Genomic DNA, 26,184 nt, shown 5'->3' on the forward strand with positions numbered 1-26,184 from the left:
GTGATTAAGGACAGATGTACAAAGATCTTTCACCAGATCGTCTATAGGGTTTGTGAATTGTGATCTGAGCTTAACTTGGAACTGATCTCATGCATTTGGAGATGCAACTTTCTTGAGTTTAACCTTACCTATTGCAGTGAGCATTCTAAAAGTAAGTCATTTTTATAATCTTGCAGTGAGCAATCCAGCAATGAGCCATTTTTGTAACTTTGGCAGTGAGCCACCCTTTTGAAAACACCATATAACCATTGGCAATATGAAGGAATTGATTATGTGTTGCATTGATGTTTTGTCATTGATGTCAACACTAGCTCTTATGGCTGGTTACTGGTAGACAAATTTTGGTTACCAGTAGAAGAACTTGTGTTACCAGCAGAAGGGACTATCAGTTGGATACTACCGACATGTTTGGATCAATGGAATATCTTTGGTTTGATGTGTTGCATGTTTCTGGATTATGTTTTGGTTAGTTGGTATTGACTTGGTGATCGGATGCTATCATACACTCTAGTAAGCCTATACCAGTAAGGGTTTGAGGTTTTACCGACAAAGCTTTTACTGAGAATCTTTGACAGGATGCACAAGTGGTGTTGGTGTAGCTTCTAGATGGAATTCAGGATGCAGAAGATAATCTTTGTTTGTGCCTTGACTGATTGGAGAGATCGTTTTGGCGTGGTGGACCCAAATTAGGTCTAGTACCTATCCAGTTTATGGACCGGTATCATGTAACATGTTCTCTACACGTTACCGGGATGACTTATGGATTGGTTAATGTTGTTTTAATCTAAAGCCGACATGGCATATCATTGTAATGTGGATATATGTAATGATCTTATTGTAATATCTTTTAGGTGGTCGATCTAATTGGTTTAGGCCTTAAGGTTTGTATAAATTGATGTAAGATCTCATTGTAGATCGTGGTTGTAATGGTCATGGTCGTGGAATGAAATATCATATGCGAAGAGATTTGGTCGATCATAGGTGATCGAATTGGGTTTATGTAAGAGGTCAAAGGCCTCCGGTATTGAGCTTAACCGGGATTGTAATCAGGCATGGTAGATGCTATCATTGGCAGTTCATTCTTCTAGATTGTTGTCCAATTATCTTGAGGTGGTTATAACCTCTCTATAGTCAGTGAGACTCCTTTGTAATGAGTAGTACACTCTAGGCAGTGTGCCTTCCTGCATGTGCAGGCCCCTTATTGTATCACATACTTTATGCAGAAGTATCATCTGACTGTGGGTAGGCTTCTCATCGTGGTTTTTCCCTTTACCGAGTTTTCCACGTACAAATCATGGTGTTATGTGGTATGGTTGCATTGTGTTAATTCTTTGTTTCATTCTTAAGTTTTATTGCTTACCAGTATCTATTTTTGCTATTCTGGTATTCAATGTTTATGTGCTCCGGTTAAAGGTTATAAAGTGGTTTGATTAATATAATCTGTTGACAACTAATTCACCCCCCCCCCTCTCTCAATTGTCCACCGGTCATCCTAACAATTGGTATCAGAGCTTTGGTCCTCTTTTGCAGAACCTTAACCACTTGAGGTAGATCCTATGGCAACTAATACTTCAAATCCACCAGCAACTATTTTCAAAAGAGAAATCCCTCTAAGCTTGATAGAACAAACTATGAGATATGGAAAATTCGAATGGAGACTCATCTTAGATGTCTTGGCAAGGATATTTGGGAGATCAATGAGAAAGGATACACACCTTATGATCTGGCATCTAGCAATCCTGCTCCTGCAGACTTGGACAAGAGTATTGAAAATGATTGCAGAGTAAGAGAAGCCCTCTTGTGTGCACTCACTGATCAGCAAATCATGGGATTGACTGATAAATCATCGGCAAAGGTTATGTGGGATAAATTGGAAACTCTGAATGAAGTTGACCCTACTATCAAAATTGCTAAACTTGATGGTTACCGGGTAAGATATGAGAACTTGAAGATGGAAGATAATGAAAGAATTGCTACATTTATGGAAAGAGTAAATGAGATTGTCATGGGAATTCAATGTTGTGGAGGATCTCTGAGTGAAGATGAAATAGTTTCCAAAGTCTTGATAGCCCTACCACAGGCTTACCAGATGAAGGCTACTGCAATTAATGAATTGAGAACAATGGCAAACACTTCTATTAACAGAGACATTCTGATTGGGAAATTATTTGCTTTTGAGCTTGAAGAATTTGAACCCTCTAGAGCTGCAAAGTCTGAACCTTCTTTTCATGCATCATCATCTACCAGCAAAAGTGATTGGAAAGCCCTATATGCAAAAGAATTAGAGGATATGAGGAAAGAGGATGAAGAATTTGAGCAACTTGAAGTCTTATTTGCTAGAAGAGTACCTAAAGGACCGGCAGGAAGTAAGTATGAAGGAAAAGCACCTTTTAAATGTTTTGCATGTAATAAGATTGGTCATTTTGCATCTAGATGTCCTGAAAGGAATGCAAGATTTGAAGAAAGAGTTAAGAAATCATTTAAGCCTAATCAAAACAAATATAGATTCAAGAAAAACAAACAATGCTACATAGCGGATGAGGAAGGAGTAAGTGATGATTCAGAGGATGAACCAGCAGGAGACTCTGCTAGTGGATCCGGCAATGGAAAGGAATGGGTGTTCTATGCTTTAAAGGAAGATGAGCTGGAACTAGCTATCAAGAATGAAGAAAAGCCCCTGGCAGAAAAAGTTGAAGACAAGGATGAATGGGTAATTGATAGTGGATGCTCACATCATATGACTGGAGATAAAAGAAAATTCCTATCCCTACAAGAATAGAATGACAGTCAAGTCAGATTTGGGGATGTCAAAGCATGTATGATCAATGGTAGAGGTATTATTTCTTTGGATGTTAAGCATAATATTGATAATGTCTATTATGTAGAAGGTTTAAAGCATAATCTTTTAAATGTTGGTCAATTGGTGGATAAGGGATTCCAACTTCAATTCAAAGATAGAAAATGCAAAATCATTAACAGAACTGGTTTGGAGATTGCAACCGGTACTCAGACTGGAGCAAGAACCATGATGATGGAAGCCAAATTGCCTCACATCTACTGGAGAGAAGTAGTGAGTACAATAGTCTACACATTCAACAGAGTTCATATCAAAGGTGAAACCGGTAACACTCCTTATGAATTATGGTTTGGACATACACCTACTGTTAAATATTTCAAAAATTTTAGAAGTAAATGTTATATCAAAAGGGATGATTCAATTGGGAAGTTTGATCCTAGATGTGATGAAGGGATATTTTTGGATATTCAATTCAGAGCAAAGCATATAGATGTTATAACAAAAGATTGCAGAAAATATTAAAGAGCGCAAATGTGAAAGTGGATGAGCAATACAGAGATCAATCTAAATCATATGACAGGGAACCGATAGTGGACATGATCATAACTAAACCAGCAATGCCTCAACCAGTACAAGACACTAAGACAGTTACACAGACACTAAGATAGTTACACCGACACAATCAAAAAATTCAACTGTGACTGATGATCAGAACAGAGAACCTGAAGTTGAAAAGACACCAAGGTATGTAAGATTAAATCATTTTGAAGATCAAATCATTGGAGACAGGAACAAGGGAGTTATGACAAGAAGCAGACTGGCAAATGAAGAGGTATGTCTTATTTATCAAATTGAATTAGCATCTGTTATTGAAGCTTGCAAAGATAAACATTGGTTAAAGGCTATGGAAGATGAATTCGATCAAATTGAGAAGAATAAGACTTGAACTTTAGTTCCCCGGCCTAAAAATAACTGTTGGAAGGTATAAATGAGAAAGTTACTGAGCCAGTAACTATATTCTGTGATAATACGAGTGCCATTAACATTTCAAAGAATCTGGTAATGCACTCTAAGACAAAACAAATCTCTATAAAGTATCATTATCTCAGAGAAGAAGTTCAAGAGAAGAAAGTTGTACTGGAATATATCAGTTCGAAGGAGCAATTAGCAGACATCTTCACAAAGCCACTACCAAGGGACACTTTTGAGTATCTCATAAGCAAGTTAGGGGTCCTACCCCTATCTTCTACTCACTGACCAAGTTCGGTGAAAGCATCAATTCGATGAATCTACAGAATATTATGTGTGGATTAATACTGATTTACACACTTTAGAAGGTTTCTAAAGGTGTGCAGGAAATAGTGAATAGAGACAAGTTCTCTGACCAAGACTGAGATGATACACAGCAAGGCAAATCACTTCACCAAGGAAGAAATCATGATTTAGTTCTTTTACTTTTTGGCATTATTGTCAAAGGGGGAGAAGACTAAATGGTAAAATCCTAAGTGAAGAAGATAACTGAAGACTTCAGAAGATTTTAATAGCTCAAGGATAACAGGAGAAGTCTAATAGCAATTTGAATCAGAATCAATTTGAATATCTTGTTGGTATTACCATTTAAAAGTTGGTTTTGCCATCAATGCCAAAGGGGGAGATTGTTGGCATTTTCAATAGAAAGATTGTTGATATTCATTAAGGATATTGAGAAGGTTGTTGAAGATTATTTGATATAACTGAAGAAGGATGATAACTATCTTTATAACATTATTTTGGCATTGATGTCAAGAAATTGATTATGTGATTCAGTATGATGTTACCATATCTTGAGAAGATTGATTTGAAGAGAATTAAGATGTCGGTAAAAGACACAGAAAGAATGTGATAAGAAGGAGGAGGAATAAGATATTCAATGGGCAACTATTACTGAGTTAGACAATGATGAGATCATGTTGTTTAGATTGTTTTGATATCCTACATATGTTGTTGATTGTAAGGTTAATACTATACTATGTCACTGAGCAAAGAACCTAGTCGGTAAACCCTAAGGAACCTAGTCGATAAAACCCTAAGGTTATCGATATCGGTTAATGAAGGCGGAATGTCTACTGAGTAAAGTTTAGTATTTACCGAGTTGCAACCGAGTTATGACAGATCGCATTAGATGGATAAAAGCATTATTTAATGAAGGACAATGATTAGCTGGAGATGTATGAATGATTGGTATGTCGTGCATGAAGTTTGTTAAGGATCTACGGCAATGGAAGATTGGCAGGAAGATCTATAGCACAGATTGAACCACAATAACCTTGTGCAAGTTCCAAGAAAGGAATGCAAGTCCCTAGGCAAGGTAAAATGTTTTCAGATCGAAAGATGCATTGAACCTAGTCAAGATTGAAGATCTAATGGCTAAGATTGATCATGGGAAATGTGATCAAAGAGATTCAGCGGTTAGAAAATTGTTTATAAATAAGAAATTATTGATGAACAATGCATGCGGGCAAGTGTAAGCACAGGGATGCTACATAGTGATTACCGCACACAGAAGCTTGAAGACCTGTTTGAATAACAGAGTAAGAAGCCCAGTAGAGGGACAAGATAAGTCCTATGACAAGATTGTTTTGAACAAATAAGAATCTGCTTTAGCATTTTAGATGTGAAGTTGCAGATATATTTATTACTGTTGTTTATTTTGTAAGTGACAGAAAATCTCTTAACCGAGTGGACTTAACAGTCTTATTTGTAAACCCTCTAGCAAGGTAACATTCTAAATGAGTGTTTGAAATCCTTTGACAAGGTCACTTCTAACAAAGTGAAGATCCTAACACATCTGAGGGAAATCCCTTAACCGGGTCACATCTAGCAATGTGTTTGTAATCTTTAACAGGATTTGCTTTTAACCAAGCATACTCTAGAAGAGTATATTTCTTAGTGGGTCCGAAATCCCATAGTGCTTTTTCCCTATTTGGGTTTCCACGTTAAATCTGGTGTTATATGTGTTATGATGATTAGGTGTTTATGAGTTTGCGTGTTTAGCAGTTTTTGGTTATATTGCTGAAGTATAAGCCCCCCCCCCCTCATCTTGTTAGCTATTGGTATCAGCTTTACAATTGCTATCAGAGCTTTACAACTATAATGTCTATCAAATGGATGTTAAATGTGCATTTTTGAATGGTGAGCTTGAGGAAGAAGTATACATTGAGCAGCCTAATGGATTTTCACTGATAGATGACAAAGATATGGTTTGCGGGTTAAGGAAAGCATTATATGGATTGAAACAAGCTCCTAGAGCTTGGTATGCAAGGTTGGATAAATATCTTTTGAAGCTTGGTTTTACTAAAGGCAATGCTGATAGTAATTTTTATTACAAGATCACTGATGATGATAATTCTAATTATTGAAGTATTTGTTGATGATATCATTTTTGGAGGTGAAGATAAATTGTGCATGGAATTCTCTAATAATATGAAGAATGAATTTGAAATGTCTATGATTGGTGAGATGAGATTTTTCTTAGGTTTGCAAATTACTCAAACTGACAAAGGCATTTATATCTGTCAAACTAAGTATCTAAGGGAATTGTTGAAGAAGTTTGGTATGGATAATTACAAACCGGTAAGTACTCCTATGGTGACAAGTGATAAATTATCTATCAAAGACACATCTGCACCGGTAAATTCGACAAGGTATAAGTCTATGATTGGTGGCTTGTTATATCTAACTTAGACTAGACCAAATATTATGAATGTAGAAGAATTGTTTCAAGATATCAAAGTAATCCTAAAGAAAATCATGAATGTGCAGTAAAGAGGATATTCCGGTATTTGCAAGGAACAACAGAATATGGCTTACGGTACCCTAGAGATGATAACTTCACTTTATGTGCATATACAGATTCAGATTGGGTAGGAGACACTGATGACATGAAGAGCACTTCTAGTGGAGCTTTCTTTCTTGGAAAGAAATTGGTTTCATGGATCAACAAAAAATAGTCATGCATTTCTTTATCTACTACAAAAGTTGAATATGTTGCAGCAGCAACTAATTGCACTCAGGTCTTGTGGATGAAGCAAATGTTGAAGGATATCAGGTTAAGTTGTAGTGAACCAGTAGTTATCTATTGTGATAACTCTGCAGCTATTGACATGTTTAAGAATCTGGTATTTCACTCTAAGACTAAGCACATTTCAATAAAATATAACTTTATGAAGGAAAAGGTGGAAGAAAAGGAAGTCAAATTGGTTTATGTGAACACTAAAGAGCAGATTGCGGATATATTCACTAAACCGTTGTCTAAGGAATCATTTGAATATTTGAGAGACAAGTTAAGGGTATCTACCCCTCCGGTAGAAACTTAACTAATAGAGCAGAGTATCAGTCTGGTATGCATCATCAACCTTATCCTTTGCTCTGGATTGATGAAGTGGTGCTACTACTCAAGGGGAGTAGTCAGCTTTGAGATTCACAGGATTTTGATATATATATCATATCTTTGGCATTGATGTCAAAAGGGGAGATTTATACATGAAAAATGTTGTTTATGGGAGAGTTTCAGATCAGTTTCAAATTGGACTGCACTCCTCAGGGGGATTTGCTAGGATTTTTTCAGTTTTTCATTGTTATATCTTCTATGAGAAATTTTTGGCATCTCTTGGCACTTAGATGTTTTCTTTTTCATATCTAGTGTTGCCATCAATGCCAAAGGGGAAGATTGTTGGCAATATGAAGGAATTGATTATGTGTTGCATTGATGTCAACACTAGCTATTATGGTTGGTTACCTGCAGACAGATTTTGGTTACTGATAGAAGAACTTGTGTGACTTGCAGAAGGGACTATCAATTGGATACTACCAACATGTTTGGATCAATGGAATATGTTTGGTTTGATGTGTTGCATGTTTTGGTCAGTTGGTATTGACTTGGTGATTGGATGCTATCATACACTCTAGTAAGCCTATACCAGTAAGGGTTTAAGGTTTTACTAGCAGAGCTTTTACTGAAAATCTTTGACAGGATGCACAAGTGGTGTTGGTGTGGCTTCTAGATGGAATTCAGGATGTAGAAGATAATCTTTGTTCGTGCCTCGACTGATTGGAGACATCGCTTTGGCGTGGTGGACCCAAATTTGGTCTGGTACCTATCCAGGTTATGGACCGGTATCATGTAACGTGTTCTCTACACGTTACCGAGATGATTTATGGATTGGTTAATGTTGTTTTTCTCTAAAGTCGGCCTGGCATATCATTGTAATGTGGATATATGTAATGATCTTATTGTAATATCTTTTAGGTGGCCGACCTAATTGGTTTAGGCCTTAGGGTTTTTATAAATTGATGTAAGATCTCATTGTAGATTGTGGTTGTAATGGTCATGGTCATGGAATGAAATATCATATGCGAAGGAGATTTAGTCAATCATAGGTGATCGAATTGGGTTTATGTAAGAGGTCAAAGGCCTCCGAGATTAAGCTTAACCGAGACTGTAATCAGGCATGGTAGATGCTATCATTGGCAATTCATTCTTATGGATTTTTGTCCAATTATCTATAGTCAATGAGACTCCTTTGTAATGAGCAGTATGCTCTAGGTAGTGTGACTTCCTGCATGTGCAGGCCCCTTATTGTATCACATACTTTCTGCAGAAGTATCATCTGACTGTGGGTAGGCTTCCCACCATGGTTTTTCCCTTTACCACCTAAAATTGTCCAGTCTAATTAAATAAATATCTTTATTTATTTAATTATCTTAGCCTAATTCTTCTATTAATTGAATAAATCTTTATTTATTTAATTAATTCATTTATCCTCTTCTAGCTTTATTTCTCATTTAAATAAATTTATTTATTTATTTAAATTCCCCTTTCCCTAAATTAAATAAATATCTTATTTATTTAATTGATCCCACTTCCTCTATTAATTAATTGAATCTTTATTTATTTAATTAATTCATTGGCCTTTTCCACCTATGACACATGTCATTCATCTCTTAATTCATACACTACCTACTCTCTCATTATTTTATTATTTCCTCTACTTACCCTCTAATCATAACCGACCATTTATCTTTTACACCTCTTAATCTTATCCCTCCATTTCTTATAGTGTCTTCTATATAAGGAGATGCTTCCTTCATTATCAACCCTAATCAATCAATCTATTCTAATCATTCTAATCAATCTATGCATCCTAATCAATTGACTACCCGACTATGCCTTTGCACTTTCATATGCGATCCTACTTGTAACCACATTTTCATTCTTTGTTGAGCTCTTGTGCATATAAAATCTGAGAGCAAATATATCAAGCAAGATCAATGGAGATAGGAAGAATGGAGATTCAAACCCTATTGGACATGTGATGGTATAATCTTTGTGATTTCATTTGATTTGTATTGTCTTAGGTAATCTTCATATGTTATGGTGGATCTTTGTTGTTGTTAGGCTAGGGTTTTGTGGTTGAATTCATTTAGTCTTTCAATATTGTTGTATCCATTTTCACCATATACAGATGCTATCATTGGCAATTCATTCTCATGGATTGTTGTCCAATTAGCTATAGTCAGTGAGACTCCTTTGTAATGAGCAGTACGCTCTAGGCAATGTGCCTTCTTGCATGTGCAGGCCCCTTATTGTATCACATACTTTCTACAGAAGTATCATCTGACTGTGGGTAGGCTTCCCACCGTGGTTTTTCCCTTTACCGGTTTTTCCATGTACAAATCATGGTATTATGTGGTATGGTTGCATTGTGTTAAATATATGTTTCATTCTTAAGTTTTATTGCTTACCCATATCTGTTTCTGCTATTTCTGTATTCAATGTTTCTCTACTCTAGTTAAAGGTTATAAAGTGGTTTGATAAATATAATCTGTTGACAACTGATTCACCCCCCCCTCTCAGTTGTCCAATGGTTATCCTAACAAATAACTAGTTATATTATCTTGAGAGTTAACATTCTCTGTGGTTTTTCCCATTTGGGTTTTCCACATATAAATTTTGGTGTTCCTTTGTGGCTATGTTTCATGTTTATTCTACATTTTCTATTTCATGTTTCATATGCTTAATTGATGAAGTTTGATATATCAGCAAGGATTAAGTTTTAGAGAAATTTTTTGAATCTATGGGAATACTAATTCACCCCCCCACCCCCCCCCCCCCCCCTCTCCGTATTCTACTCCTTCAACTAATCCAACATATATTTCACATTACATATCAACTTATTTATCAAGCCCTTCTTGGTGCTTTACAAAGTTTGATTTACATACCAAAATAATAGTCAGCTCCTTTATTAAATAATGGGCAATTTTTCCTTCAGGGACATTACTGCCAATCTCACAGTTAGTGGTGTTACCCCCAGACCCCTACCAAAGGGATGAACCCCCCAAGCCGCATAGGATGGACTTTAACCCCCTATACTTCCCCATTAATTGGTTTCAGGGGAAAACGTGACTGAAAATGACAAAAATTTAAGTTCAATAACACGATTAATCGCCATATACCAATAGTAGTTCCAACAACTAAGCTACATTATTGACCACTTTGGCATACATGAAGATCCAAAAAATATCAAAGTGACTTATGATTGACCAACATTACATAGTCTAACTAACTTCTATATATTTCTCAAACTCGTCAACTTATTTGGTAAGTTTGCTAAATTTGGATTATCTCATATTAGGTCCTCTTCCAATAAAATAATGTGTTAAAATACCATCCTCTTATACATGTGCAACAACATGCCTATGAGGAGCTTAATTAGTGTCTATCTCCATGTTTTAGAAATGCCTAACATTATGCATCCCTTTGAAGTCCAAATTGATCCATTCGACCATATAATCAAAATAATATTCACAGTATGGTTACGTGATTACATTTTATTTGAGACTTCAAGTAACATGGTTCAATGTCACTCCACTTGTGATGCAGCCATAACCGATAAAACCTCAAAAGATAACTGATCGTCTTATGTAGCAAGAGTAACACAACGAAAGCAACAAGAAAACATTGCAAAATTATAGAAACAGATCATATTATTGCCTTAGAACCTCTGGCAACCGACCGGTTATCATCATATAATCATCATAGAACATCTGGTATTCAATCGGTTAAATGCAGGCTACAAGCCAAATACAATCCACCCAGAACTCTCTCTTAGACACAATGCACCACTGAGAGGGGGGTCAATCAGTGGTTCTCAAAATTTTCCCTTTCACTATTCTAGGTGAGCATATCGGTTCATGGATTCTAACTCAATGCAGACTTACCGGTTAGTGAGGAGACTAAACAAAAATGCATTCACACAAAGGGACATCACATAACACCAGCATATACGAGGAAAACCCAAGATGGGAAAAACCCCGGTGAGCAATGTTGTTGGAGTCTACTGCTCCATTCCAACCTCACAATGAATATTTGTTACAATGTTTAGGGCACCAACCCAATGAGAACCAACCCCTAATTTGTTTATGGGATACAACCCAAAGGAGCTACAACCCCCACACCGAGCTACAACTCAGTGACCACAATGATCATTCAAATACAAAAGTAATATTCTAGTTACAAAAGAGTTTTGCAACCTCTGCACATAACTTCCTTTTGCCAGTGAGACACCTTCTCAGCTACATCGATTCACTCTTCTATTGCTGCATTGTTGGTAAACTCTATCGGTTCACCACTACCCTTCTTCTTGCTCTAATGGTTCTCCTCCTCACTACTCTTCTCATCAGTTCTCTTTGTTGTCTTTCTTCCGGTACAAGCACCTACCGATTATCTCCATTGATGCAATCTAGCTACTTTACCGATTACTCAAACCATACTAGTTTAACCTTCACTCCCTCAGTCACTATTATCCTCATCTCTTTTCCCTCTGACTAATCTAACTCTCTCACACATCACTCAATCACTTCGTAGTAGCTCTATCTTCTCCCATCCATTAGCAACCTTCAATGATTTTGGCTTCCTTATTTATAACCTGGTTTTCTCACCAAAAGCTAATTCAAATCATAGGCGGTTAGGGTTTCCTCATCAACCTCAAGGCAAACCAAAACCAATTAGATCTTATCCGATCTAATCCCCCAGACAGCTATTTACACATCACCGCCATTGTCGTGCCTTCTTGATCATGCCTTCTATCTTTGGCAATCTACTTTTTACCCTCTCGGCTGATTTCTTAGTCAATCACCAAGATTTGTCTTGTGGTTTCCTTCATTTGCCTTGATCTCCTCAATCACTCTGAGCTAGCCCTTTGTTGTCCTCCAGACCTCAAGTCCGGAACCTTTGTAATGGCTCTGCAACACATCCCATGATTTATAGGATCTACCATTAATATCGACCAACTCTTCAACAACCTCGTCGATGCACATTCCATCTACCGCTGCAAGCAAGTCTGCCACCTTAACTCCATGTGGCATCCATGTCGACCAACTGCCATCTTGGATCGGTGTGTTGGTTCAAACAGGATCACCAACCAAACACTCAACCAAATCTTCTTTTCTATAGATTACTAACCCTATCGGTATCTTACACTTTATCGATTAACCTTCATGTTTGCACTTTGTTGAACTATCGGTGGAACACCTTGACCTCACCAAACATGTCTATCCATAGCATGCTCATTCTCATCAGGTAGAGTCACATCTCTTAGCCTCTTTGCTTCCTTACCGGTTCTCATGCTTACCGGTAGCCATCCTGATCACACCATGTCATCAATCTTTAGTGGTTCCCATCTAAGGCATTTGCATGTCGGTTTCATTCTCTATTTTCAGTTGCTTCACTTTTCCTTCTTCATCATTAGACTAAATATCATCTCAGTCAGTTTGTCAAGTTGACAAACCCATCACTCTTCATCTGCACCGACATCCCAACATGCCTTCTCTGTCGGTCCAATGCATAACTCTGATGTCATGCACTTGAGGCATTCCTTCGTTTCATCGGTAGATCCAGTGTGAGCCTTCAAACACTTGTTTTTACCTCTTCTTCCTTATCTCACAGAACTATAATGCATATTATGCATAATAGGAGATAAGCTCCACTTATCGATGGAGAGATACCTTGTCATCTGCATCCAGCAATGCACTCATGTGACTTCCCTATTTGTGCAGCATATCTTCAACCAAGAACATGTGATCCAGTGTGGGCACATTCACTATCAGTCATCTCTTCACATGGTGACTGCATCTTCATCTGATGGGAGTCTTATTGTTCTGCAATCTCCCAACATACTGGTGACTTGTACATCATCCTCTTCCAAGCATCTTGCTCATTGTCAACACTTCACTTACCAGTTGACATACTCTCCTTACCAATGATAGACTATATTGGTAACCTTACCATTTCATCCACACAAGTCAAGCACTAACTTGTGTACTGATGCCAGTGATCATTCCTCTGAATGAAATTCTCTTCCTTACCTTACCGGTGTCCTACAACACAAGGTGATATCAAAGATGTCTCATCATGTACCCATCCATGATGGTGTTGTACATACATCTCTTATACCGATAGTCATCCCATACTGCTTGACATCAATGAAAACACAATGCCAACACTCTCAGAATCAACCAGATCACTAATCACGAATCTCAATCCTTATTCTAATTTCTACTTCCTCTTCCTACAAATGATTACAGAATACCCTATATATACCCTCTGGAACATATCTGAGTCGGCCACAAAAGATTACATTTACCAATGCAGGAAAATGAAACGTGTAACTAAGTCGACCTTAAGAATGAAAGAAATTCTTTCAAAAAATAACAACCAAGAAGTGTGGATCAGCAGGAAGGTTGGCCACACGCCCAAGAACATTGCACAAGACCCCAAATAGATCCACATGCCCAAAAACTGCTCTGAAAATGAAGGAAGACCAACTGGTAAGCACAAGAACTGTCCCGGAACCTAGAAATAGTCAACCGAGAGCGATAACTAGCCGGAAAAGAAGCCAAATGGACTGAAAATCTAGAATTAAGCACATGAACCAGTTTGGAGACTGAAAATAAGATCTGCAATGAAAATCAAGCAACTACCGGCACCTACCAGCAAGAACACAGAAAACTGCACACTAAACTAAACAAGAACTAAACTAAAAGGAAATATTTTTGGTTGATGCAAGATTTTGCATAAACCAAGGATGCTCCTGCATCAGACACCCCAGGTAGAAAGAGATGTTCTATAAGAGGCAACTTATGAACATCGAAAAGGATTCAGGATAAATACCCCATGCTCATTTCTGATCCAAACATCTTCCTTATCTATAAACCTCTTCTCCTCAACCGGATTCTCTAACCCCTGGCTCCCTTTGTTTCTCCTCTACTTCAGGTCTGCACATTGTCTCTTCTTACTGCTCTACAACTCTGATTTGTTTCTACCACAAGACTTCATCCATTTTGTCACCATAAGCTTTCCATCATCCGGTTCTATCTGTCCATCGGGCTTTTCTATCAGATCCTTCTGTAGACTCATGCCATCTTCCGATATAACCTCTGCAACTGGTTTCTCAGTACTGCAACTTTTCTCAAGAATCAGATTCTTCACCTCCTTCTCTTTCTCCTTCAAAGAAGTCAATGTGAACTTTTGCCCATCTTTCTCAATAGTGATTAGGTTTCTCCTACAGACATAAATAGCTCATCTATCAAACTTCTAAGGCCATCCCAACAAGACATGACAAGCACTCATGGATACAACATCACACAAGACCTCATCCCTAAAAGGCCCAATATTCAAATTCACCAAACATTGTTCCTTTAATTCTCATTTTTGATCATCTTGTAACCAACTTACCTTGTAAGGACAAGGATTATCAAGCCTCTTCAACCCAATCTTCACCACCATCTCTTCAAATACCAAATTATCAGTACTTCCACTATCCATAGTAACCTTGCAACACTTACCACCTGATTTGCACACAGTTCAGAAAAGACTCTTTCTCTGAGTAGATCTGGTATCTTCACTGCTCTGCTCCATCATGACTCTTCTGAACATAAGGGATTCCCCTTGCTCCGGTGTACAGTCAGTTTCGGTAACTTCACCTTCCAGTTCCTCACTTGCCACACAACTTCTTGCCATTCCCTGGTTACATTCATAAAATCTATGTCCGAAAATTCTATGCTGGTACTGCCACTGCCTTTCCTCTATGTTTTTTGTTTTATTTATTTAATCCACTTAGGTTTTGATTCTTCTTCAACATTTCACTTCTATGTACTCATCTACCCCTTGAATCTCTCCTTCCCTCTAGGGTTATTTGGTTGTCTTCTTCTCACCTTCTCCTCAGCCTTCAAGCATACTGGTAAGCTTCTTCAACTATGGAAACCTTCAACATACTCATCTCATCCCGAATGTTAAATGCAAGTCCATTTATGTACCTCGCCACCTTTTCTTTGTCCATGTCTCTATGTTCAAATCTAATCATCACCTTGTAGAATTCCTCAGTGTACTCTTTCACAGTCATGTTTCTCTATTTCAGGTTCTGCAACTTCTTAAACAATTCCAACTCATAGTCTCCTGGTATGAACTTGGCCTTCAATCTTGCAACCATTTTTCTCCACTGGGTGATCTTCATTTCACCATTCTCCACTTTGTCTTTCTGCAATTCTTTCCACCATAAGGCAACATGCCCTTTCAACTTAGTTTGTGCCAACCAGACTCTTTGTGGGTCCTTGACATCCTCAAACTCAAAGTAATCCTCCAACTCTCCGATCCAATCAATTAGATCCTCTAGGTTTAGCATTCCGGAGAAGTTCACCACTGCTCTGAGGAATCTTTCCTCTCTTCTGTCTTCCAGTCCTTCAGCCTCTTCCACTTCAAGATCTTCACCGGCTTCTTCATACTCATCCTTGGATTCAGGGTTCGTCTGCAAACCAGCCAATGCGTTCTGGATTTCATTCCTCACCTCATTCTTGAAGTCCTCCATCATCTTCTCTACCCTTCAAGGGGTTGTCCTTCTAGGCAGCATCTCCTCTTCCGCTCTAGTGAACTACCTCAACTCGGCGATCTGACTACCAGTTTCAATTGCCTCTCACTCGGCGATCTATTGAACACACATGCAGCCTACCTCCAATCAGTGATCTATCCACCCAAAGGAATGCCTCAAGGTTTGTAAATAACTCTTCCACCAACCGATTCATAACCTACTCTGATACCAATTAATGCAACCATAACCGGTAAACCCTCAAAAGAGAATTGATCGGCTTACGCAGCAAGAGTAACACAATGAAAGTGACAAGATAACATAGCAAGATTACGAAACATATCATATTATTGTCTTGGAACCTCTGGCAACTGACCAGTTATCATCATATAATCATCATAGAACATCTGGTAGTCAACCTGTTACATGCAGGCTACAAGTCAGATACAATCCACCCAGGACTCTCAAAATCAACCGGATCACTAATCACAAATCTCAATCCTTATTCTGATTTCTACTTCCTCTTCCTACAAATGATTACATAATACCCTATATATACCCACCGAAACATATTCGGGTTGGCCACAAAAGATTACATTTACCAATGCAGGAAAATGAAACATGTAACTAGATTAGCCCAAAAAATGAAAGAAATTCTTCCAAAAAATAACAACCAAGAAGTGTGGATCAGCAGGAAGGTCGGCCACACACCTAAGAACATCGCACAAGACCCCAAATAGATCCACATGCCAAGAAACCGCTCCGGAAATGAAGGAAGACCAATCGGTAAGCACAAGAACTATCCCGGAACCCAGAAACAGTCAACCAGGAGCGATAACTAGCCGGAAAAGAATCCAAATGGACTGAAAATATGGAATTAAGCACATGAACCAACCTAGAGACCGAAAATAGGATCTGCAATGAAAAGAAAGCAACTACCAGCACCTATCGGCAGGAACATAGAAAACTGCACACTGAAATGAACAAGAACTAAACTGAAAGGAAATATTTTTGGTTGATGCAAGATTTCTCATAGACCGGGGATGCTCTTGCATCAACTTGTGTACTCCTTGCGCTTGTTATCAAGTAGTCGCACTACTACATTCCAATTAAGGAGACTACCATTCACTCTAATCATAATCCACTCCAATTCTTGCATACACAAAGCAAGTTGGAGAATGTGCACCACACGAAATGGATGAAATACTTGCAATGGCTCCATCCAATGATCAAGCATAAGAAGGGGAGAGACAACATGATACCCAACTACTTTAGTTGACCACCAATTCACGTGTCATACAATATTGGACATACATGGCCACAACTTTGACTAGAGCTTCCCACCCATCCCAATACAAATAGATAGAGTGGCCCACCCTATAGGGTGGGATCCTCAAACCACCTAGAATTTGGATTATTATAGACCTATAATCCAATTAAGTATTTGTAAAATAAATATTAGAGGAACTTTTACCTCCCTTAGATTGTACGTGGTTTGTGCATGGTATAGATCATTTATTTGAGCTTTCTCTAATTTCCATACTTCTCTAACCAAGGCCCTCATGTAGTGTCTTCACCTTGATTATGATACGACAAGTTGAAGTATTCATTGATCATCCTTATCAAATCTTCTTCTATCACAACACATCCTTGCTAGCAACTTAGAGAATATACTCTTAATATACCTTACAAACTTATCAATGGAATAATCAAATTTAAACCATTGAAGAAAATATGTTCATGGTTTTTTTTGTTACCTACCTCATTTTCGATGTGTTCTTCTTAAGTATGTGTTGATCCACTTTCTTGTAGGCTCCTCGTTCTCTTCATTTTGATGTTTTAATAGTAATTCAATCTTCACTGCCAAGCTTTGTTGCATTTTCTCAAAGATTCCAATAAAGAAATATGTTTGGTCCTTTCTAGCATGCAACCCTTCAATTATTTCCTCAAATGGTGTACTTTCTCATGTATGAGCTTCATTATTTGCTCATGCTTGCTCATGGCTTTCTTGGAGATATTCAAACTTCTTCTAAGATTTTGTCATGGATGTACCTTGCAATCAACAACTAACAACCCATTGAAAATAATCTTGAAAAATGGGTCTACTCAAAACCACTTATGTGTCACTAAAACATTGTCTATAAGTTTTAAGAAATGTGTACCTTCTCTCAAATACAAATTATTTTATAATTTCCTCTAATTTCAAGTAGAAACCATGAACTCAACAATTTATAACTAGTGTGTTGCATGGTGTTACTAAATGACAGTGTGGTTGGAGGAATTAAAGCATATTGTTGTAAATAGAAATGGCCTAAAATAAGATAGGATGCAATACAACACAATATAATTTATCACAAGAAACCCCAAGAAAAAGGGGGAGAAGCCTAGATGGTAGCAACAAATATTATTCTACCAAAATGTATTACTCAAATAAATAAGTACATAGACAAAATAATTGATATGTCAAGTATATTTCTTCACTTTCAACTTCTTCATCATTTTCTTGTTACTACAACAATTGCAGTTTGTCTCCTCCCCTTTGTCTTGGGTTGTCAATTTCTTTTTATTTAGTGCTAAAATAGTTCAAGCATGAATTAGAAGTCCTCTTCCATGGAATTCAAAGCTTGACAACATCAAATAAAGTATTTCATCTTTTTGTTTCTTGTGTTAGGAAAATATCCCTTTTTAATAATTAACAATTAGATTTATGTTGCATCAATTATAAAATTATTTTGACAATTTAACACACCCTTATTAAAAATTGTTAAATTTAAAATCTTGCTAATTTAATACTACTGATTTTTTAAATAATTCTAATACCTACAATCTTTTAAAATGACTTCATCTAATGATAAGCTTTCCTCCTGAATTTGCATGTTGAATATAATCTAAAAGTTTATTGAGGTAGATTGTTCTCCTAATATCTACATTCTTTTAAAATAACTTCGTCTAATGACAACCTTTCCTCTTGAATTTGCATGTTGAATATAATCTAAAAGTTTATTGAGGTAGATTGCTCTCCTTTGACAACTACTTGGATGTCCTCTATGAACCCATACAATTTTTTTTTTTGACAACTTTAGCACTATAATTTCCTAAGGGACTCAAATCGCATATATATCAATTAAAAACATTTTACACTAATCTTTTTAATTTATATTTTCAACTTAATTTATATTCATATATGATTAATTTTAATATTCTAAAATCAATTTGTTTAGATTACAAATAAATATACTTTTCTATCTATATTAGTATTTAACCTCTTGAGTGGAAGTGCTAATGATAAGTTTTCCTTTGGTTGAATATAGCTTGAAAGTTTATTAAGGTAGATTCCTCTTTTTGCTAATTAGTTAATTGTCCTCTATGCACCCATACAATAGTTTTTAACAACTTCAACACCATGGCCTCCTAGGGGACTCAATCACACATCTATTAATTAATGCTTTGTAAATCTCAATGTTATTTATTTAATAAGATCACGATTTTACTTTTGGAATAGTGGCGGTGATAAGAGCACGGGTTGAGATAAAACTAACCAGAAAATTAGCTCCCCTCTCATATGACTGCCAGCCAGCAACTGAAAGCCCTAAAATCCCTCGTCATGCGCACGCCCATTGTTTGCCACGATTTCTACTATTTTTTATGAAAGCATTTATCACGGGCCTGATTTGCAGTGGCAAAACACGCCCCAATAATTACAAATTATCACTGTTTTTCTCATCATATCAGATTCACAGCAATACAATTTGCAAAGGAGAAAAATTCTAGCAAAGATTTATCTCTGCCTAACCTGCAGTAGGTCCAATGGCTCGTTTGCTTCTCTTATTTCTTGCAGCGTATGGAATATGGTGCACTTCAGCTACAGGTAAGTTCAAATTTCTCCCCTTTAAAGTCAGTGTTGTGAGAATCGATCCCTTGACCTCTTAATAACACAGATCCAGATTATTTTTTCCCCTTTTTACAGAATCTGCAAATTTATCTGTTACGGAGATGTCTGGCGCGGAATACGAGTCTGCTACGGGATTATTTAAGGTGAGCCTCATAAGAATCTCCAGTTCGAACCCCAGGGACGTTCAGCGGCTTAAATCTCCCTGTTCTTTGTTCTTCTTTGTTCATTATTTGCAGGAACACGTGAGTAATGATCAGAATGAGCGTCAATTTACAGAAAGTTCGCTAACGGGAGAAAGGAATGTCAATATGCATCGAAAAATTGTTGAATTTTACCTGGACTATGCAGATCCCCAACCTAATAAGGATCACGCCAGCTCGGCGCCGCATGTTCCGCCACCGGTTAAGCATGCCTAGCACTGAAATTTTCAGTTGTAAATATTCACTCGTGTGTTCATTTGCTCTGCAAGATTCGAACCCTGGTCTTTGTGTTCAGAGCTTGATCTCTGACGATGTGTATATCTCTTTGGACAAGTGAAACAATTGTTTCGTGAAGTTTACTTTAATAAAACGGGAGAAAGTTATATTTATTGTATGTCCTCAGCTATGTTAAAATCCTATGTTTCTGATCTTCCAAATCCCACAAATTTTTATTATTATTAGTCAAATGTAATATTTTTTAAAGAATATATTAAATTTTGAAATTGGAAAAGATTTTTATTATATTATTGTTTTAATAAATTTCAAATTTTAACTCAAAAATATATTTGGAAGAACTTCTATGTAAAGAATACCTTTTATAAAAAGAATCTACAACTAGATTCTAGTTTTTTCCAAGAATTTGGAGTCAACATTTTAGGCTATTTTTATGAAGGAATTAAAAAAATTGTGTATGGTTAAGTATTTTTTATTTACTTTATTATTATTATGTTAAGTGAGAAATTTTAGTTAATAATTTTGTTTTTAAAAGTGTATGATGAGTTTTATTTATCATAATTAAAATTGAAATTTTTAATACTATCTTTAATATCAATTTAAAATTTATAGTTGTCATATAAGTAATAAAAGTTCTATAATGATCTTTAAATAAGGAGGATATTCTTTAAATAGTCATTACCAAAAGATACATAAGGAAATGATCCTTACAAATTCTCAATGCACACTTCACACTTCAATAGCTAACGTATACACACAAGTATACATATATACATGTATGTACATATGTACACTATATGTATATATGTACATTGTGTGTATATATGTACACTGTGTGTGTACATTGTGTACATATATAAATATATGTACGATGTGTGTGTATGTATATGTTTATTACATGTATATCTACACACACACACATACATGTGTGTATATACATATATACATACATAGATATATATGTACATACATACATACATACATATATATATATATATATATATATATATATATATATATATATATATATATATATATATATATATATATATATATATATATATCTGTGTGTGTGTGTGTATGTATGTATGTATATACATATACATATATACATACATATATGTATATATGTATGTGATGCTCTGCAAAATGGCCAATGTTAGTTAGGATAAATAAACACAAAACAAGAAACAAAAGAAATCAATTGTTAGATGTTAGTGTTAGAAATCACCAATTAAAAACTATCCTAAGCAAGCATATCAAGAAAGATACTACTAAACAAAAAGAAAGCTTAAGGAATATACAAAAAGTAACTAAACTTCTCCATATGCTCTATACCATGCTGGTAGCTTCTCCTTCCTTGTTCCTCTCCTCTCCAAGTTCCAAATTAGTGTAGCTCTCAGCAGCTTTTTGCACTATGGATGCTTATGGAGGTTCAAGATTGTAGATGATTACTCTAAATGCTATGCAAGTATGAACAAGCTAGAAAATGAGATTATTATCTAGTTTAGTGTTGATTTTAATCCAAAAGAGTAAATGTAAATGCTAAATGCTCTCTAGAATTCACTATAGATTAAATTTATACAAGTTTTCAGGATCTGGAGTATAAAGAAATGGGCTCTATTTATAGGAAAAATGGAGCAATGGATGGTTGACATTGAGTAATCTCAACAAGGGTCGGGATTGAATGATATTCAATCCATGTGAGGACATTCAACCCAATCCCAGGATGACAAGTGTCAATGTGAGATAGGTTGAGAGGAGAGGGAATAAGCATTAAATGCTTGACATGACTTGAGAGTTAACTTGGGAGTTAAGGTCAAGGTTGGGTTGAGTGAATAAATTTTTTATTCAAATAATAAAGCCTTTATCCAATGGATAAACTCTTGTGCAAAGGTAAAAGGGATAACCATGGTCAAAGCAATAAATGCTTGAGGAGACACATGAGTCACATCAGGGTTGAGTTAGGGTTTAACCATAAATGGTCTTGTAAGAGCCATAAGTGGTCTAGAAGACTTTTAGAGGTTAAATTGTTGAACACACAAAGCATTAAATGTTTTTCAAAGACTTTGAAGTCTTTGAGAAGTGACTCCAAGTTGCTTAGGAATGTGTCAATAATTAGGGGGTGGATTAGGTTAATTGATTAGGATTAGATAGGTTCTATGTAATGTCCCTACTATTTAGAGATCATTATCCTGCAAAACAGATTGTAAGAACATAACAAACATATATATATATAAGGAATCTAAATTGCAATTCTAACTTTAATGCTTAATTAACATAATCATAATTTTTATCTAATAAAAAGGATACGAATACCATACAAGGTATGTCCTTAGGGGGTCGTGAAGCTCGCCTTCTTGGAACCCCTTGGTTCCAAGATGTCCTTAGGCGGTCGTGAAGCTTTCCCTCTTGGAACCCCTTGGTTCAAAGCCCTCCAGGAAATCAAAGATGAGTTCGAATCTTGTCTTGGGTCTAACCTCTTACACCCAAGCCCTCCAAGGAAGACCCTTGTCAATTCCTTTCCTTGGGTGATGCCTTCATCACCCAAGTCCTCAAAGGGGATCGGCCTGACCTTTGAGTCATGTCTTGGGTATAACCTCTTACACCCAAGCCAGCCAAGGAAGACCCTTGCCTTTCCTTGTCTCAAATGATGCCTCCATCATCCAAGTCCTTAAGGGAATTGACTAGATCCTTCTCTTCTTGGTTGAATTTTAGTCAACCAAGCCATACATTTGCATAATATTTTCAGTTTATAAACTATCCCTTGTGTTAACATGAATTCTCAATGTATTATTTAATTAACATAGATATCAATAAGATTTTCCATCTTTTACATATGCATTACATTTCTTAAGATACCTTGTATTCATAATCCTTCTTAATATGCAAACTTATGTATACAACATTTAACAAGATTATATCTTTTCCTATTTTTAACGACTAGTGAATATTATACATTAAGATGTGTATAAATATTCACTAGACTACCATTAATATCACCTATCAATGAACCTTACCCTTTACCCATTACCCATTATTAACTAATATTAATTAATATTAATGAACTTTTATTATTAACACCACCTATTAATATTAATAATAATGATCTTCCATATACTATACCTATTATTTAATATAGGGAGGAATTATGTTCCTTACCTTGCAGTCTGCTCACCTTTACCCTCTCCCTGCAATCCGCTCCACCTCCCTTTCCTCCGCAGTCCGCTCTCCTCCTTTTTCCCCCTTCCTCTCGCCCTCCTTCCTTCCCCTTTAAACCCCATGAAGGGATGTGCCCCTCCACGGTCCCCTTCCCCATGAAGGGGTGTGAGGGTAACCGCAGCCCAGGCTGCGTTTACCGTCGCATCCCTTTGTGCAGGGGTGATTGTGGGGGGGGTTAATATATGTTAATATTAATTTGTGCGGGGAGGGGGGGGGGGGGGGGGAACTTATTATATTTTAAATATTCGATGTTTTTTAATATACTAACTGTAGTCACATAAATCTGTCCAATTTAATTAAATGAATACTTCCTATTTATTTGATTAAAAATCCACTAGCCATCAGTTAATTAAATTAATATTTAGTTAATTCATCTTCAAAACATTCTCCTATTAATTAAATAAATTATTCAATTTATTTTAATTAATTCATTAAACCAAATTCACAATCAATTAAAGGAATAAATCATATTTATTTCATTTAATCCCCTATTTCCTCTTTTAAATAAATTAAATAAAACGTTTATTTAAATCATTTATCCCCCCACTTGCATTTTCCTACAAATGCAACTTGCACACATTTATTGAAATAAATGAATTTTTATTTTAATAAAATCCTATTTTCCCTCACCCACCAAACCCACTTGCAAATCTAATCCCCTTCTAGATTCTTCTAACCCCTTTCTAATTAGCCTAATCCATTCCCTAATTATTGTCACATTCCTAAGCAACTTGGAGTCACTTCTCAAAGACTTCAAAGTCTTTAAAAAGCATTTAATGCTTTGTGTGTTCAACAATTTAACCTCCATAGTCTTCCAAAACCACTAATGGCTCTTACATGACCATTAATGGCTCTTATATAACCATTTATGGTTATTTCAACTTGCACTCATGTGTCTCCTCAAGCATCTATTGCTTTGACCATGTTTATCCCTTTTGCCTTTGCACAAGAGTTTATCCATTGGATAAAAGCTTTATTCTTTGAGTAAAGAGTTTATTCATTAAACTAACCTTGACCTTAACTCTCAGGTCATGTCAAGCATTTAATGCTTATTCCCTCTCCTCTCAACCTATCTCACATTGACACTTGTCATCCTGGGATTGGGTTGAAAACCCTCACATGGATCTCAAACCATTCAATCCTGACCCTTGTTGAGATTACTCAATCTCAACCATCCATTGCTCCATTTTTCCTATAAATAGGGCCCATTTCTTCATAATCTAGATCCTGAAAACTTGTATGCATTTTAGCTATAGGCATTTTAAGAGAGCATTTTAGCATAATCAACTCATATATTGTCATTTTGGTTAAAATAAATCATTTTAGTATCAATAGCATAGTATTAGTTTTTTAATCACATTTAGAGTAAATACTTCAATCTCAAACCTCCATAAGCATCCATAGTGCAAAAAGCTGCTGAGAGCTACACTAGTTTGGAACTTGGAGAGGAGAGGAACAAAGGAGAAGGAGCCAAGAGTATGGTAGAAGGCATTTGGAGATGTCTTCTTGCATTTACATTCATAGTTAAATGTTTTACTTTGTTCTTGGTGTCTCTTTTGATATGCCTGCTTAGGTTGATCTTTGGTTGAATAACACTAACCTTAATACTTGTTTCTTGTTGTTTGTGTGTTATACTACCACAGGTTTTTGATCTAACACTTGCCCTTTTTGCAGAGCATCATTTGGTGAACCCGACGTGAATCCAAACACTTAAACAAATAATTTTTTTTTTTTGACAACTAACATGTTTGAATGTTGAACTTGACACACAGGTTGCGCTTTAGCACTTTTGATCACATTGTAGCGCTATTGCAACTTGTTGTTCTAGCGCTACTGTTCTTACAATAGCACTATTGTACCAAGTTTAGTGCTATTGACGTTGTTTCAGCGCTTTTGAAATTGTTTTGGTGCTTTTGACCTTGTTTTAGCGTTATTGCTTTCGCTGTCAAAGTTTTACTTTTAGCGATGTTGTGTCTATATTAGTGCATTTGTGTTAAATAGCGCTTCTGTTTAAACACAAGGTAGCGCTATTGTAACAGAACGTTGTAAAAAAGACCTTGTAACTGAAAAAGTGAAAATTCTTAGGCTTGTAGAATCCCACCATAGGTTCGGTTTTTCCTAACTATTTGTTTCTTGTGCAGGTCTAAAACCAACTTCCTTAAAAATCAAAAATTATTTTTGGTGTTTTAAAATTGAACAAAACAAAATTTGTTTTCTTGCAAGCTTAGGATCAAATTTTGTATTTGGTGCTCTAAAATTGAACAAAATAACTTTGTTTATTGCAAGTTTAGGCTCAATTTTTCATTTGGTGCTTAAAATCAACAAGACAAATTTATTTGTAGCATCAAACTTAAGCAAAAATTTACAATCCACACTTCAATTTTTGGTGCAAATAAAACTCACAATCAACTTGTTTCAAAAATTTTGCAAAGCGATTTTCCTTCATACGTGCTTCAAATTAAGTTGACCAAGATTTTCAAAGTTCTAGTTTACTCAAAACTTTGCATTTGAAGTTAAAAAGAACACCATGATTGTTGGAGCAACATCTCCAAATAGTTAAAACACATTGCGATGGCAAGTTAAAAATAACAAGTGCATTTCATGTTTGGCACACTTGTGCAAAAAGTTGGTCGAGTGGTCCTACTTCTAACACACACTATCCTCTCCCTTGGCTTTCGTGGTCCTAGGTGCAAGAGAAAAGTGTTAGTAACGCTCAAAATTTTATATTTTTAAGAGAGGCCTACCAAGAGACACATCACTCTTGGGAACGACCTCGCGCGGTAAATCCTTCAAGCCGTTATATAAATCAGGTAAGAGCGAAAGTTGTAGCCTTAGGTATAGTTGTTCCTACAGTGTAACTTGCCAAAAGGACAAATGGGCCCCACCACAAGTTACAAGGCTCTTAAGTGAGTCACTGCAGAATGAACTTATGTCCAAAGA

General features: G+C 36.2%; 1 protein-coding gene across 2 annotated transcripts; it reads left to right on the forward strand.

Moving 5' to 3' along the window:
• The first annotated feature begins 19,235 nt into the window (after positions 1-19,235).
• Positions 19,236-20,177, forward strand: LOC131077140 (uncharacterized). 2 transcript variants are annotated; one of them, XM_058014572.2, is made up of 3 exons: positions 19,242-19,564; positions 19,664-19,731; positions 19,825-20,177. In XM_058014572.2, the coding sequence occupies exons 1-3, from the start codon at positions 19,504-19,506 to the stop codon at positions 20,002-20,004; spliced, it is 309 nt and encodes a 102-aa protein (XP_057870555.1). In that variant the 5' UTR covers positions 19,242-19,503; the 3' UTR covers positions 20,005-20,177. The 2 variants fall into 2 exon arrangements, with proteins under 2 accessions (XP_057870549.1, XP_057870555.1); XM_058014566.2 differs by having other exon boundaries at positions 19,236-19,564; positions 19,664-20,177.
• Positions 20,178-26,184: the final 6,007 nt, after the last annotated feature.

Source organism: Cryptomeria japonica, chromosome 10, assembly GCF_030272615.1.
Source record: "Cryptomeria japonica chromosome 10, Sugi_1.0, whole genome shotgun sequence".
In the NCBI taxonomy this organism is placed as follows: Eukaryota; Viridiplantae; Streptophyta; class Pinopsida; order Cupressales; family Cupressaceae; genus Cryptomeria; species Cryptomeria japonica.

Coding starts and splice junctions, on each gene's coding strand:
- LOC131077140 (XM_058014566.2), top strand. CDS start 19,504: ATGGCTCGTTTGCTTCTCTTATTTCTTGCAGCGTATGGAATATGGTGC. Junction 19,565..19,663: donor ATGGTGCACTTCAGCTACAG/GTAAGTTCAAAT, acceptor CCCTTTTTACAG/AATCTGCAAATTTATCTGTT.